At 34.1% G+C, this 16,235-nt stretch overlaps 2 protein-coding genes across 3 annotated transcripts; one reads left to right on the top strand and one right to left on the bottom strand.

The window, feature by feature from the left end:
• Window positions 1–11,974: 11,974 nt before the first annotated feature.
• LOC136997623 (myb/SANT-like DNA-binding domain-containing protein 3) lies at window positions 11,975–14,443 on the top strand. Its single transcript, XM_067348496.1, has 6 exons — window positions 11,975–12,237; window positions 12,401–12,614; window positions 13,111–13,251; window positions 13,349–13,438; window positions 13,660–13,713; window positions 13,800–14,443. Exons 1-6 carry the CDS (start codon window positions 12,061–12,063, stop codon window positions 14,060–14,062), a joined length of 939 nt encoding a protein of 312 aa, XP_067204597.1. The 5' UTR covers window positions 11,975–12,060; the 3' UTR covers window positions 14,063–14,443.
• On the bottom strand, window positions 14,433–16,153 carry LOC136997625 (putative nuclease HARBI1). 2 transcript variants are annotated; one of them, XM_067348499.1, is made up of 5 exons: window positions 16,015–16,153; window positions 15,662–15,944; window positions 15,247–15,561; window positions 14,985–15,172; window positions 14,433–14,813 (listed from the first exon to the last, which is right to left on the bottom strand). In XM_067348499.1, the coding sequence occupies exons 1-5, from the start codon at window positions 16,080–16,082 to the stop codon at window positions 14,519–14,521; spliced, it is 1,149 nt and encodes a 382-aa protein (XP_067204600.1). In that variant the 5' UTR covers window positions 16,083–16,153; the 3' UTR covers window positions 14,433–14,518. The 2 variants fall into 2 exon arrangements, with proteins under 2 accessions (XP_067204600.1, XP_067204599.1); XM_067348498.1 differs by lacking the exon at window positions 14,433–14,813 and having other exon boundaries at window positions 15,040–15,179; window positions 15,265–15,561.
• Between the last annotated feature and the right edge of the window lie 82 nt (window positions 16,154–16,235).

The following is a 16,235-nucleotide window of genomic DNA, read 5'->3' as shown; positions in this document are numbered from 1 at the left end:
AGGCCCCGGATTCCCTCCTTTCTCGCCCTTGTGACGGACCTCAAAAATGTCACGTCACAGGCTAAAAAGATTAGGGTAAGATGCAAAATACCTCGTAAAGAATTCACTTCTAACTTAATTATTTTTCTACGCAAAACGATGAAAGGAATTAACTTAGAAAAAACCATGGTTCGGCTTTCAAAAAGTAGAAGTGATCATATCTCGGAAAGAGACCTCCACTTGAAACAAACTGTGCTGACTGGATGTCTAGAATATCTCCCGCGCAACCAAGCAATTTTTCTATGATATATATATTTTCGAATAAATCTTATATTTGAACATTTATTGGAGATAGTATGTCCTAGCAACTTATCCTGTTCCATTATTACTAATTTTGCTTATAATAAAGAAGTTATTAATTACGCAATCATAAATGAATCAATAATTAATCAGGACGAGCGTGTATTTTTGTTACGGAAGCAAACAATTCTTATATTCGTATAATTAAACATTTCAATACAAATTTCTATTCTTCATTAAATTAAGCCTCTTTATATGATATAATACCATTAATAGAATGAATGCCGGCGGTCGGTGCACGCGCGGCTCAGCTACGTTTCTTAAAGGAAAGAAAGAAAAGCACGACACATATGTTAAAGCGAACGAGACATCGATAGGGACACCGAGCTGCTCTAACTGTCTCGTTCGCACTTCCTTCATTAGACGGTCGCATGAGGAAGACAGCTATAGGGACACCACTAACTTGACATCACGTCTTGTAATGCTTTCTCTCTCGATCGTCCGATTTGCGCTAAGGATGCAAGATGAAAATATCCCCTACTACTTTTCCCCTTGCTGCTCGCTGTGCTCCTCGCTTCAAGCGACACGTCAAATACGCGTTTGTGTGAATGCGTGTGACGCCTTCGGTTGTTTCACACACGTATACCGTTGCCGGCGAGGGACACCATTCGTGCCGGTACGTGTACATGTGAGCGCTCTTTTTTAGCCATGCGACGTCTTAAGACATACTTGCGCAATTCAATGGGGCAAAGGCGGCTTAATAGTGTTGCAATATTGCATGTTCATAAGGATGATGCCTCAAATTTAGATCTTGAAACCCTCATGAATAAATTCATATCAAGAAATACGCTCAGAGCAAGTATTTTTGCGACATCACACGAGACGCGATAATAACAGATTTAAATAAGATTTACATATATACATATAGTATTTAATAAATGTTAATTATAATATATAAAAAATACATGTAGTCTACATATATACGCACAAATCTGCAAAATTTTTTGCTCCCCCCCCCCTCCCCATTTGTACTTGGAATTCCACACCCCAAGTGATAGGAAGTCTCCGACCCTATCTACAAGGCTTAATCGTACATTAAATATATTTTATTCATTAGCTTAACTAGTTATGTTCATGTTTGTGAAAATCTAGGACAACGCCGCAATGAATTTGAACAAGTAAAATATATCGCCTTCAAATATCTACAGGATGCATTTTAAATGCCCCAGATAAATATCTCGGAAATTAAGGAAGTATGAAAAAGTGTAATGAACAAAAGTTGTAGGATTTCAAGAGAGAAAAAAGATGATAATATTTATTTGATCTTGAAATAACGTTGAAAAACTTTGTCAAGGTCAATATAAAAATATTGGATAAAGTTCCGAAAAGCCTACATCTCCGATTTGCTGCAAACTATGCCTTTTTATTGTATTTTTGCGCGCTTATTACGAATATAACTATGCCAATTGGCGACAAGGTCATTTTCAAAGTCAAAACTTAAAAAAAACTAAACAATTATCGTTTTATTTAACATTATTTTCAAAAATATTGCTGTAACAAAGAAATATTTCTAGTAAAAGTTGTAGCTTCTAAAGAAATACATCATTTATATCTTATGCATTTTGTGCACAGAATCAATATTTTTTTAAAAATAGAAGATAATAGGAAATTCTCTCCCCCCCAACCTCCCCCATCCCACTAGCCATAGATTATCTCTTAAAAAAGTGACTACATCCTTGAATGTATTAATTTTCACTTTGCCATTATTTTCTCTTATCAAGTTCAAAGTTAGATTAAATTAGAATTAAATACTTGATCTCAGTCGAATCCAGGATCACGGCGAGGACGTGTCAAGTAGTAGATCCCGTTTTTTTCTTTTCTTTTTTTTTACGTTTTTAAAAATTTTATTTTTTTTTTTTTTTATTTTATTTATTTTATATTTTTTTATATTTTATATTTTATATTTTTTAAATTAATTTTATATTATTTTTTTCTGTAGTTCTGTTTCTTTACTAATAGTAGTTAATTTATAAATATTACATTAAAAGATCGAGAGTCTCTGAAAACATTTCTTGTTTTTTTCCTTCATTAAGTTTTGCTCGTTGACTGGAAATATAAGGATCAGAAGTAATTAAGAGATGGTGCAAGAGGTCTTTATTCGGAGCGACTCTATTTATTTTCCTCGTATGCTCCTCTCTATACTTCCTAAATTCTTTGTTTCGTGCCTTGCTTGCCTCTTCCGACAGTTGACCAATAGGTATTAAAAAATTCGAAATAATTGCCTCTCCGTGCACCAAAAGTTTATGCACAGAGGAGGGCATGTAATACCATCCGTACATGTTAATACATTCTCTCGCTGTTTCTAGAGCAAAATGCCCAAACTTTTTTGCGTCTACTGCTTCTCCATTGCAGATTGCTTGTAAGATTATTGCAAATCTTTTTATGAGCGATTCATTTAACCCAGTGATTTTAGCAGTTGTACCTATTTCCGTAAAAAAGCGTCTGGCTGTATTCCCGTCATTTGTCGTCTCTGTACCTTGTTTTACAGTATCGATAAGCAGGCCTAGCTCTTTTCTAAACTTGTCTTGAATATTTTTTTTCGTCTTTTGTCGTTGCTCTTTGAAAACTGGATTTCGTACAATCGATTTTTTAAATGATAGATTATAAGATATGTTAAGTAAGTACTCCATGCAGCGAATCCTTGCGTGGAGACTTGACAGCCCAAAATTGCATGTATTCTGATCAATGTTTCGTGTCACAACTTTATCAATATTGTTCATTTCGGTCGGTTTGGCACCACATAAATAGCAACTTGCGCTGGACAATGCTAAGTCCGATAAAGCGGTGCAAACCTTACCATCTATCATAGTAAATAACATTTCATAAGTAATAGTCACATTTTCCCATTTTAATGCAACCAGATTCTTTATTTCAGTGTCCACTCTTTCGAATTTTTTTTTAATAATTTCTGTATTTTCATTTATGAATTGAAATTGAATAGGTCGACAATATCGAGTAGAAGACGGAGTTGGATTGGTCCATAGAACATCACAGTCACTCATCAACTTGATGGGGACAAGACTGGTCATAAAGACAAAATTATCCAATGCTTTTTCGTCTTTAAATGCTTGCTTATATGAGCTTTGATTTGAAGATCCATCAAAGCCCCACTTACAAATTAACTTTAAGTTTGTATAAGACTGCAATTTTTCTTCACATACTTTCAGCAATTTGATAGTGGTAAGATCCAAGAGAGCTTGTAATTCGATAGAAGCATAAGTGGCAGTTGTTGGCACATGTGCTACGGGTTATGTTGCGACGAAAAGTCTTAAACTATAACATATTATAATATTCCAAGAAAGAATTTTATTATTTTTGATATTTTATTTTATTTTATTATAAGTTAATATTTGATATTTTTTTATTTTACTTTTTTATATTTAATATCTAATTTGTTACTTTTCGTTATATTAACTATTAATTTTTTTCATGTACTACAATAAAGATAGTAAAATAATACACTACTGTGTGACCGTGAGGAGAATCTTATGACTTTGATCGTTATACGCTTCAGTATATTATCTTAGTCAGTCGTGTTTTTCTTCATTACTTCTGTTTTTTTACAAAAATTAATTTATTTGAGAAATGGGCGACTTGGGGCAGTCAAACTTTTTTGGTTTGTATAGTAACACTTTTTAAAAAAGTTATTTGACTATATTCAATCCTAACACACTTAAACATTTTTTGTTAACGAGAACTTATATGGATATGGAGATAAAAATTGCACACACATAAATTGAGAATAACAATTATCATACTGGGGTTATATTGTAAAACACAACATTTTTTTCTATACTACAGTATATCTTATTCAACACAAAAAAATTTGTCGCCAAAAATCTTGAAGGTGTACAAAATGTAATCCATTAAAGTAATGCAACGATGTTCATGGAAAAATAGCGATTCTTAGAACCCAAGTTATATAGATAGTTTTGTTCTAAAAATCGAAAAAATTTTAGGAAATTTATATCATTTTCTGATTTTTTGACTATTTTTCTAACCTTATCCATAATTGGCAAATTATATATATAAAAAAAAAAAATTGAGTCAATGTCCGCCTTTTTGCATGATTCGATCCACTGTGCGACGCTGCGGGTGCTCATAAGTTTAACGTAAACAAATCTGAGTTTAGGTTGTGGGAGGGGGGGATCCTCCATCCGGACGAGACAGCATAATTGCAATCGAACTTCACTGTAAGTTCGTTTGATTATCCAATTATGCAACGTCTCGTCCGGATGGAGACATGTAGATGTTTAACATTCAGATTTGCAATTAATGTCGAACTTTAGTTAGTCTGAGATACAGAACATTTTAATGCGTTAGATTCTTGTAACTACAAGAGATACAGAAAATAAAATACATTTGAACGTAGAATATAAGAATTTAAGAGTATTTTATAAATCAGCTTATCAATGCTGAATGCAAAAATAAATAAACATATTCCATGATTAAGCTTATAAGGATGAAAAATGTAGAACATCACAGTTTATCTAGATGTGATAGTTTAAATTGAAATAAAAAGAAGGAACCCCTGACAAGTTTGGATGTTCCTGTATATAGGTTTGGTAAATAAGTAATTAATAATAAACTTAAGCACTGTTAAGAACCGCAGTATGAAGCGACGAGTCTTTAATAATAAGGTCGATTATAAAACCTTGCAAAAACGTCCGAGGTTTTAGACCAACCCGCTGTACGTCTAATCTCATCTAATGCCCTTAGCTGCTGCAAGGGATGTTGACGCATGACGAGTTGAGTGTGCCGAGAAAATGCCTGTGTCAACTCCTGCAGCGTTCAATTCTGTTTTGACCCACCGACTCAGGGTTTGGGAAGTCACTGGGTTGTGTGGGACGCGGACAGATATAAAAAGAGAGTCACAACTCTCTTGACGGAAATCGCGGGTAACCCTGATGTAAAATTTAATTAAGGAAACAACGCATAGTTCGGGTTTCTCCAAAAAGGGGGTGAATGAGAGCAAGGGTTAGGGTTTACCCACCCCGGAAGTCTTAAGTCTAGCGGGAATTTTTATAACCAACGAATTCGCTATACTAATATTGGTAAGCCGGATAGCTGCAAGGATCTGCATTCTTTGGGCAGTAGTAAGAGCGAGGAGAGTGGCTAATTTTCTTGATAATAACTCCAGCGAGAGACTCGCATGTGGATACATAGTAGCCAGATGTTTGATAACCGGCGATGGGTCCCAGATATAATTGTAGCGGAAACGTTGAGGCTTTAGATTCGCGACCCCCTTAAGGAATCTCCTAATTAGCGGATGAGAACCGATTTCGTTAGAGGAGATAAGAAATATAGCCGAGCGGTAGGAGTTTAGAGTAGCATAAGAGCTTTTAGAGAGCGAGGAAGATAAAAATTCTAATACTAGAGAGGGCGACGGAGAAAAGCAGTTAGCGCTATTTTGTTTACAAAAGTACCACCATAGTTTGAGCGGCTTAGTGTATTGTGTTATTGTGGCGTCTGAAATAGAAGCAAGCAATGTTGTCAGGGCTGCGAATGGTGTTCCCCTCAGTAAAAAAGCCTGCCTGATAGTTTCGCGGCTGCCAGGGAAATTCTGTTCCAAGCTGGGTGTATCCGCCTGAAAGGGGATGACAGCATGTTACTGTCTGGTTTAAAACAGATAGGCTGCTCAATTATAAGTTGAAAAAAGAGGAAACCACGGTTGGGCCGGCCACCAGGGTACAACAACCACTCCTTCTGCCCTGTCATTGATGATTTTTCGTAGGATCTTCAAAATTAAAATGAATGGAGGAAACGCGTAAAAGTAGAAATTACTCCAATCGAGCGAGAAAGCATCAACCGCGTATGCTAGCGGGTCCGGAAGCCAGGAGACAAATCGATGACATTTAGTGTTAATTGATGTGACAAACAGATCAAACTCAAAGGGACCAAAACATGAGTTAATTTTTTCAAAATAATTTTGCGCAAGAGACCATTCTGTTTCCTCCGATACGACGCGAGATTCAGCATCTGCCTCGTAGTTCTGGGCCGAAGGGACGTAAGAAGCGTAAATAAACGTGTTACGATCCGCGCACCACTGCCAAATTTCACGAGAAAGATTGGATAAATTAGGGAATTTAATCGAACCCATGCGGTTAATATACGAGAGAGCTGTGGAATTATCTACTCTTAAGAGGATATTTGAATCTTGAAGGTGAGATGCGAAACATTTCAGGGCATGGAAAACAGCCAAGAGCTCCAAATAGTTAATGTGCTGCTGTTTATCCTCTGGTGACCAAAAGCCATGAGTCCGGGCACCTCTGCATGCAGCTCCCCATCCTGTTAGGGAAGCATCAGAGAAAATTTCAAGGTCAAAAAGACCCGATCTAATACGATTACATTGTGTCCCGTCCGTGAATACAGCCTTCCACCATAAAAGGTCTTCTCTAATAGAAATCGGAAGCGACATCTGAGCTTCATAATTATCATTTGCGGCAGTTAATGCTAAAAACTTAATTCTTTCTAGTATCTTGGTATGAAGCATACCATATTGGACAGCCGGACAGATAGAAATTAGAGAGCCGATGTAACTTGCAAAAAGGCGAATCTTGCAATGAGTTCTATTAAGCATGGCAAGAGTAGTTTGTAGAAGATCTTTCCTTTTCTCTGATGGAATAGCGATTGCAAAGCGCTTAGTGTCAAAGTTGAATCCTAAAAAACGACAAAACTTTGTAGGATTAAGGACACTTTTACGCGTATTAATAATAAAGCTTAATGATGATAAAAGGCTCGTTGTAGCGGCGACATTCTTCACACACTGATTGTGTGTGGGCGCGATAAGGAGAAAATCATCAAGATAAATCACCGAAAAGAAACCTTTTTCCCTGAGAGAGGATATAATCGGTTTCAAAATTCTGGTGAAAATATAAGGAGCTGATGCTAGCCCAAAGGGTAGAGCCCTGAATTGATAAAGTTGGTCCTGAAAACTGAATCGTAAAAATTTCCTATTATCCTGATGGAGGGAATGAGGAAATACATCTCTTCCAAATCGATTGAGGCTAGGAAATCGTTTGGAGAGATAAGGCGAATAACGGTCTTCCAGTCCTCTAGTTTGAAGTGTGGTGCAATGATAAACCGATTGAGGCGTTTAAGATTGAGGATAAACCTCCATCCTCCCGATGGTTTCTTAATAATGAAGAAAGAGGATAAGAATTGATCTTTGCAAGTCTCTGTCTCCTCGATTGCACCTCTCTGAAGGAGTCTAGTAATTTCCTGAGCGCAAACTTTCCTCTCAAAACTAGATAAATGATTAGGAGTTTTGTTGGGCTGAGAAGGCGGTTGCTGTACGAACGGCAGCCTATAACCAGTGATGGTTTGGAGGATAATTGGATCTTTTGTAATTTCCTTCCATTTGGGAAGGAAACTCGAAAGTCTACCCGCGATAAATACTTCCTCGCGTCCTAGCGTCTCTTTGGTTGTGATCTGGAACGATGAAACGATCGGCGATTGTTGCTCGTTGCCCCTGTCCTCCTTGTCGCCGATCTCCAATATTTCGCAGGGGCACGGGCGTTTCCCGATCTAGCGGGAATAACCTGAGTAAGCTGCTTGACTGGCTGTTGTACTCTCCTGGATATTGTCAGTGGTGTCTTAACAATTTCCTTAGAAGATTTTTCCATGGAGGCCGCTTTCTTCATTTGCTCTCCAAAGGATGAGCCAAACAGGAGATCGTCGGCCGGGATTGTTTCAGCCGTGTTTTTGGCAATTATGTTAAGGGCAGGCGTGATCTGTGCCCTTCTAGATTGAGATAGTTGATAGAATAAGTCTGCTAAAATCTTAGCTCCCTCGTTAATTTTTGTTATAGCAAGGCGGGCCTCAACGGTTAGTGAGTTCTGAATAACTGCCCTAGAAGTTCTGAAATCGTCACGCCTAGGGCGCACAACGCTATGCCCACCTGATTTTGATTCTTCCACGCGTATTCATCTCTTTTAACCATGGAGTTGTTTTTTAAAGCTACCTTGCATTCCTGGTTCAGGATAGGAGCTTTAAAAAAAGCTATCGACTCGTTGGGAGAGTATTTCTTTAACAAGGATTCGCGTTGATCCGCAGGAAGCCCTTTACGTGACAATTCCTGCCATCTCTGTAGTACTAGTTCGTTCCAAGGCGAGGATTCCTCCGCCTCTAGGTCGGAACCGAACAATTGCCTAGCCAGAGATGAGTCATCCTCCGTAGCAGAGAATTATGGGTAGAGAATTATCCTCTAGGAATACTTGTTTAGGTGGACTAGGGGATGTGTCATCCTCTCCTAGAGTATCACTTACCACTGTAAACAAGAAGGTAGATACTTCGAGTGAAAAGGTTGTGTAAAAATGCCGCCTGTATTTCGCAAATACAGATCCGCAATATCCTACACACTTTGTGGGTCCGTTGGTCCAGCTTGACTCGCAAGGGATACCACGGGGTAACTCACAGAGTGAGATTCTGTCTCGATACAGTCCTCTTTAGGCACCGGGGAAGCGGCCGAAGATAAGGACAGAACGGGGCGACTGGGCGCCATAACCTCGCCTTGTGTTAGTATATCAATTAGGCGGGACATCTTGTCCTCAAGACCTGCGAGACGATCTGAAGAAGGTGATCTTTTCCTTTTCCTCGTTTTATGCGTTGATTTACCCATTGCTGAAAAAACCAAAATTATATATGAACGAAAAATATTACAAGACCTATTGAGGAATCGCACAACAGGAAAACAATGTGCACCCGCGGCGTCGCTAGGCGCGCGCTAAGATACGCGCCTTTTTTGAATTTTATAATCTTTTAAAGATCCTGTTGAGGATAGTGCAGCGGAACGCTACTACATGTATCCATCCGGACGAGACATTGCATAATTATACCATATTTATATCATAATTATAATTAACCTTGTTGGGCAAAACGGAGATAGTTGAGAATTGTTTTCCGATTGAAGATTTTTAAATTTTGCCAGTCTTTTTGGAGAATCACGTATAAAATTTATCATATCTTTGAGAACTCCAATAAAGTTTTTTATAGGTAAAACATTTTCAATACTGTCTTGAACGACGAGGCTTAGATTATGCGCATTACAGTGAACGAATAAAGCACGAGGTTCTAACTCTCTTATTCGAGCTTGTAGGCCCGATAGATGTCCACTCATGTTGGCTGCTCAGTCATAACACTGCCCTCGTAACTTTTTAATATCTAAATCATATCGAGTAAATATATCTTGCACAATATTTAAAAGCGTATCAGCTTTCGTGTTTTCTGTTTGATAAAATCCAAGAAAGGTTTCACGTGTCTCTAAATCGTCCGAGGCAATCCTTAAAGAAATGGAGATTTGTTCGTATCTAGTTATGTCCGCTGTTTCGTCTAAAAGAATTGAATAATAACGAGCAGTTTTTATAACTAAAAGTTGCTGCCTTACTACTTCATCAGCCATCATATTCAAAAGTTTATCTACAATATGATGAGATGTAAAACTGTAATTTTCTCTATTTAATAGCCTTTTCAACTCAGGGATGTCTTCAGCGCGCATTTTTAAAAATTGTATAAAATTTGAATTGTTATCATTTTGATCTCCTCGAAACGCTAAATCTTGTCTGGCTAATATTAAAATTGTAGTGCAGATTTTATGTAAGGCTGTTCGATTATCTGACATCTCTTTTAATTTTGCGGTTGAAAGTTGCTGGACTACACTTTCCTTTTTCACCGATGCCAATAGTTTAATTGCTTCTCGATGAAGTTGACTGCTTTCATGATTTTTGAATCGGGACGAAGCATTTTTCCAACATTGAAAACCATTGTCGACAAAAGCTTCACGAGAAGCATTACAGTTTGCTGTCGCTGACAAAGGTAATTGCAGCATTACTGCTTCCGTACATACTAAGCAGACTGCTTTTTTTGCCGAATTAAGTTTTAGCCAGTTATACGTACGTTGCCAACGACTAAATGACGATAGCATTTTAGCATCTGGAAAGAAAGTGTAACTGACATAAATTGCTTTGGTTATTTTTCGCTTTTTTTTATGCTTGTGCATTTCAATTTTGTAAGGTAGTTCTGATGACGTTGCTGCAATTCTGCAATATCATTAGGAAATAATAAGTAATGCAAAATTTACGTGACAGCCGAATAAAGTGAAAACAAAAAAACAAATGACATACATCGAATATGATTATCTTAAGTAAATGTTTTAAGTAAAATTTTCAGGCAAAAAATAATTAAAATATAAATATAAAAATTATATATCGATAACGATCAGATAAGAAAATATTTACTTATTACCGTTTTTTTCTTCGTTTCCGTCATCAATCGAAAATCTATCGATAGCCTTTGAATTTTTATTTGAATTCTCATCTGAATTTGAAGGAGGAGTTGGGTATTCAAATTCTGTTTCGTTTAAATTTTTTTTCCTTTTTTTAATAAGAAACTTTTCCATGGAGATGAAAGTATTCAAATTAAAACTCCTTGCGTGGTTCCTGAATTTCGAGCTGAATCTCGGGCACGGTTGTAACACCGAACACACACACACACACACACACACACACACACACACGCGCGCGCGCGCGCGCGCGCACACACACACAATGACGTAACTTATCGTCAGTAAGGATGTATCGCTAATAAGTACGTTGGAGAAAGGGAAATATCGAAAGCACGTGCCAGCAACGACGTTAACCTTTGGAATTATGATCCTTCGTGTGAGTCTTTCATAGATAATGTGTAAGTGACAAGTGACAGTCGTCTCCACAAGAAGTGGGGAGGCGATCGTCACTTTGCTATTACACGTAGCTTCATCTCCCCGAGAAGCGCCAATGCGCGTACAACGCGCTTTTAATGCGCGTATCATCGCATTGGCTTGGAAACTGCATTAATCGTGTGTTGAAAATGCGCGTATTCTAACGTGATACTTATGCATTCAAAACTTTGAAATTTACATAAAAATTCTGAAAAATAATATGAAAAATTTTGAGACAAATTTTCACAAGAATTTGAGTTTTTCTTAGAATTTTTTATAAAATTTTTAAGAATCTTTATATAAAAAAAAAGTTTAGAATTTTTATATAATTTTATAACTTTTTTCAGATAGCTTTAGATAGAGCTAGTCTATAAATATATATTTAATTAGTCTCAATAAATATTCATTTTTATGTAATTAGTTTTCAGTTATGATTGATAAATAAATGGTTCTATTTTTGTTCTTATTTCTATATTCAAAATATCAATGGGCGGTATTCATAGTCCAATCTTAAATATCGTCTTAAGATTTTCTTGACTAAGATTGTCTTATTTGTATAAGCTCAACTTAAGGTATCACGTATTCATAGGCCGGTATTCATAGTCCGTTCTTATATTCAAGATCGTCTTAAGCACGAACTTATATTCGCTCTCTTCGTCAGACACAATCTATGTGTGACGAAGAGAGCGAATATAAGTCCGTGCTTAAAACGATTTTGAATATAAGAACGGACTATGAATACCGCCCATAGTTTCAAAATGAGACAATCTTTGTAAAGAAATTGATACTTCTTTTTGCTTAAGATTTTCTTAATAAAGTTAATGCTTAAGATAATCTTATTTAGCGTTCGACAATCTTCGGAATTTTTCTGATGTATCAGCCAATAAAATGTATGATATATTAAAAGATTCTTGTAGAAAAATTCTACAAGTTGCATGTCTATATACGTTTTATTCATGTTCCAATTTTTGTATATTGTTATCGTATATTATAATTTAATATTGTTTAAGTAAAAGTGAAAAATAATGGCAAGTAAAAAACATTATACTGAAACGGAAAAAAAATTTTTTTTACGAATTTTAACAAAATATTCACATATTATTGAAAGAAAAAAAAGCGATGCTACAACACTAAAAGATAAAGAAGAAGCGTGGAATGAAATTTGTGATTCATATAATATGTCATCTATTATTACAAGCAAGGTAAGAAATCTACATATTTTTTTCTAATTAGTTATATTAATTGTGTAAAATAGAAATATTAATTATATTTGAGAAAAATCTAATGTGACATTATGTGAGGTTAAGGTAATTTTACTTGGATTATATTTTACTTCTTAATATTTAATAATTTTATAAATTACAGAGAAGTATTCAACAACTCAAAAAATTATGGAGTAATCTCAAATCAACTCAGAGAGATGCCCTTACACATGAAAAACAAGCACGATTATTAACAGATGGTGGTCCTGAACCTTCATCTACTGAAATTGATCCTGATATTGCTGCAATAGCACCCAATTTGTTGACAACAGCACCGACATTATTTTCATCAAATATGTCAGATGAAATATTACAAGGTAGCTATATCTTTATTTTATTAATATGTTTTGTAGCAGTAAGAATAATTCAAATAATTCTTCACTGTGGTTTCGTATAATAAAATATTTATTATTACTGATATATATGACTTTGTGTACTGATACGAGCTAGCTGAGAGCTTAGAACAGAATAATAACTGAACGTGTTCGTTCGACCTCATATATATATAGCGTGATAGGATTTTTATGTCACGATTGGGGACAATATCCTCTTCTGATTGGCAGTTGTAAGTTGCTAGATCTACACCGCAACCAATAGAATCATAGACAGTGGAATAACATAAAAATATAAATAGTGCCGCTCAGACAAACAACTAGCTCGCGTTAAATCAGCGGATCTCTTTGATCCTCGTATTATCGTTTTTAATAAGTGAGTGGATGCGCGCAAGGGACGTATACGGCGGTGAATCCTTATGATACACCACAAATATAATAATCGAAAAAATAGTAAAAGTAACGAATAATATTTTTTTAGAACGACAACAGAGAATTCTAAATGACGATTGTATTCCTGAAGAATTATTGATTGAAAATCAAGATAACGAATCTTTATTTGTTGATGATTTCGGGGAAATTATTTTCACTAATAAATCTACTGAAACACCTGATATGAAAGGTTTAATTACTAATTTTACTGATACTTTCTATTAATATATTTGTTTGTAAATTATATTTAGTATTGAATAATGACACAATACAATTCAATATTACAGAATCAAGCAGTGAAGTCGATGATGCTGAAAAAGCAAGTAATGCACAAGTGATAGCATTAAATCCAAAACGTGCAATATTTAACAGTAAAGGTAAATTTTATCAATGCTATTTCTACTATATTGATTACTCTATATTTATTACTATATTCATATTAATTTTATAAATATAATTTTATTAGTAATTTTTTAGAAAATAAAATCTCTGTTTATAAATCCAAGAAATTAAAAAATAAGAGATTGTACATATATATTTATCATTATTATATAATCTTCAATACTAATATATGTATATATTTTTTTTGCCAAAAAAGAATCTACATCAAAAAGTGTACCAAGAAAACGTTTAATGGAGGATATAGACATTGGTAAGATATTCGTCATATTTTTATCGTTATATCTGTATTTCAAGTGTAATAATTGTGATGATAAATCTTTTTTCTTTATAATGTAGTGCTTACACCAAAGAATAAACTTAAAAAATCGGGATTTGAAAATAAAGAAAATGTTGACAAGAAACAATTAAAAATGGAACGCATCAAACACATAATTGAACAAAAAGAGCAAATAGCAAATTTAAAGATACAACATCAAGAAGTAATACAAAGACTTGAAATAGATCATCTCAAAGAAAAATATGCTTTAGAAATTCGTGCGGCTACTGCTACCACTGAATTATCTGAATTATTACTTAAAGAAAAACAAAATTTAAGATGATCTTCTTTTTTTAGTTTGATAGTGAGTACTACCAAAGAATAATTTATTTTAGTTTTATTACTATGGCTGTCATTCTATTATAATAAGAATTTCTTGTTTTATGTATTATTATTATAATAGTATTACCAAAGAATAATTTATTTTATTACTATGGCTGTCGTTCTATTACAATAAGAATTTTTTTTGTTTTATGTATTACTATTATAATAATTCAGTATTATTTTTAAAATTTAATTGAAATTATATTTACTGTTATTCATTAGAACAAAGCGTTTAGAAAAGATAAAGTATTTTATTTTATTTATAAAAGTTATAGCCAATGTACCTGTATGCTTTGTTATTATGTTATGAATAAATAAAACGTAATAAATACAATAATAATTATTTCGTACTTTTATTTTTATATTTACTTTATACAACAATATCTTATTAATATATAGATATACATATATAATTTTAATGAAACATACGAGCAATTAATGCTTCGCGAGTAGCAAATCCATCTAACGTTCCATTATTAGGTTCACGTACAGGTACTTCTTCTTCATTTTCATGGAATTCATCATTATCTTCCGGTAACACATCATTAAAAATTAATGACATATTATGTAATACAGCGCATGCTACAACAATTGTTGTAGAAGTAATTAGTTTTGTTGTTAGTCCTCGTGATAAACAGGGAAATCGTCTTTTCCATACGTCGTAAGTTCTTTTCACTATTAGTCTTGTTCTGCTCTGCATGTTATTGTAACTACAATAATAAAATAATTTATAATACACTAATTTTTTTATCCATTAATTATTTACATTTTTTAGTTCAATTACAATTTTTTAATACAATATAACAATTTTTCAATACAATTAATACAATTTAATTATAAATATTTTTTACTATTAAGAAATAGAGAAAGAAAATTTCAACCTTATTTCTTCATCGGTTCTAGGATTTGGTATTGGCGTCATCAAAAATGATAAACATGGATATCCTCTATCACTAACAAGTATACCATCAAACTGATTTTCCATGTATCGTATATATAATAAAAAATTTTGAAAAATTCGACTGTCATGTGCGCTACCAGGCCACTCTGGTACAATGTCCAAAAATTCCTTAAATCTTAGGCCCAACAACAGTATATAAATACATATGTTATTCATTAAAAAAATAGTTATTAAAAATAAACAAGAATAATAATACATACTTGCACGTTAAGTGAAAAATATCCTTTTCTATTTCTGTAAATTTCATTTACATTTTGAAATCTTGTATCCACCAATCTTATGTGAGTACAATCAATAGCTCCATCCACATCAGGAAGACCAATAGCTCCATTCCCTTTTCCAAGATTATTAAATAACTGCCAATTTTCATTTTGTATTTCTGAATTCCGTGGCATTTTTATATATTCCTTCAGCAAGCTGGCAACTAATAAACTTACACGAAAAACTATTCTTGATGTTGTTGGTTGTGAAACAGTCATTGTATCACCGAGAAAAAGCTGAAAATATTAAATATATATATAATTATTTTATTATTTTATTAATTATTAATAACAATAAAATGTAGAATATTAATAAATATATTCTAATTGGAAATACCTGAAAACTTGCAGTTGCGTAATATCTCAAGCATATCAACAGTTGCATTACTGGTGGAATCGGCAGACCACGATTATTAATTTTTTGTAATCCTTCTTCAATTTTTGGTAATATACCATACAGAACAGAATCTTTATTAAATCTATAGCGTTTCTTAAATTGCAAATTATTGTAGAATTCAAAAGGGTTTTGTCCATCGCGAATATATCGTTTTCGTACACGTTCCACATTTTCAAAATCATCTTCGATGTCTTCTATATCGTTAATTTCTTCCATTATCTCTCTATTTATAATATATTTAGATTATTAGTAGGTTATTAATAAAATATATTAGTAGGTTATTAACTACTTACAAAAATAAAATTATCTTAAGTAATGTACGATGTTGACTTAAAAATATAACCTTACTTTCTCTGAACATGAGCTTATTTGATACAAATAAGACTGTCTTATTTGATTATGAATTTAAACTAGTTTTAAGCATACTTAAGACATTACCAGAGAGAAGCCTGAGAGACGCCACGGCCAGGTTTTACGTGATCCGCGAAAGCGATACGCCACCTGTGGACCTAAA

Source organism: Linepithema humile, chromosome 2 (genome assembly GCF_040581485.1).
Source record: "Linepithema humile isolate Giens D197 chromosome 2, Lhum_UNIL_v1.0, whole genome shotgun sequence".
Lineage (NCBI taxonomy): Eukaryota > Metazoa > Arthropoda > Insecta > Hymenoptera > Formicidae > Linepithema > Linepithema humile.
This window is presented reverse-complemented; position numbering and strand designations above follow the sequence as displayed.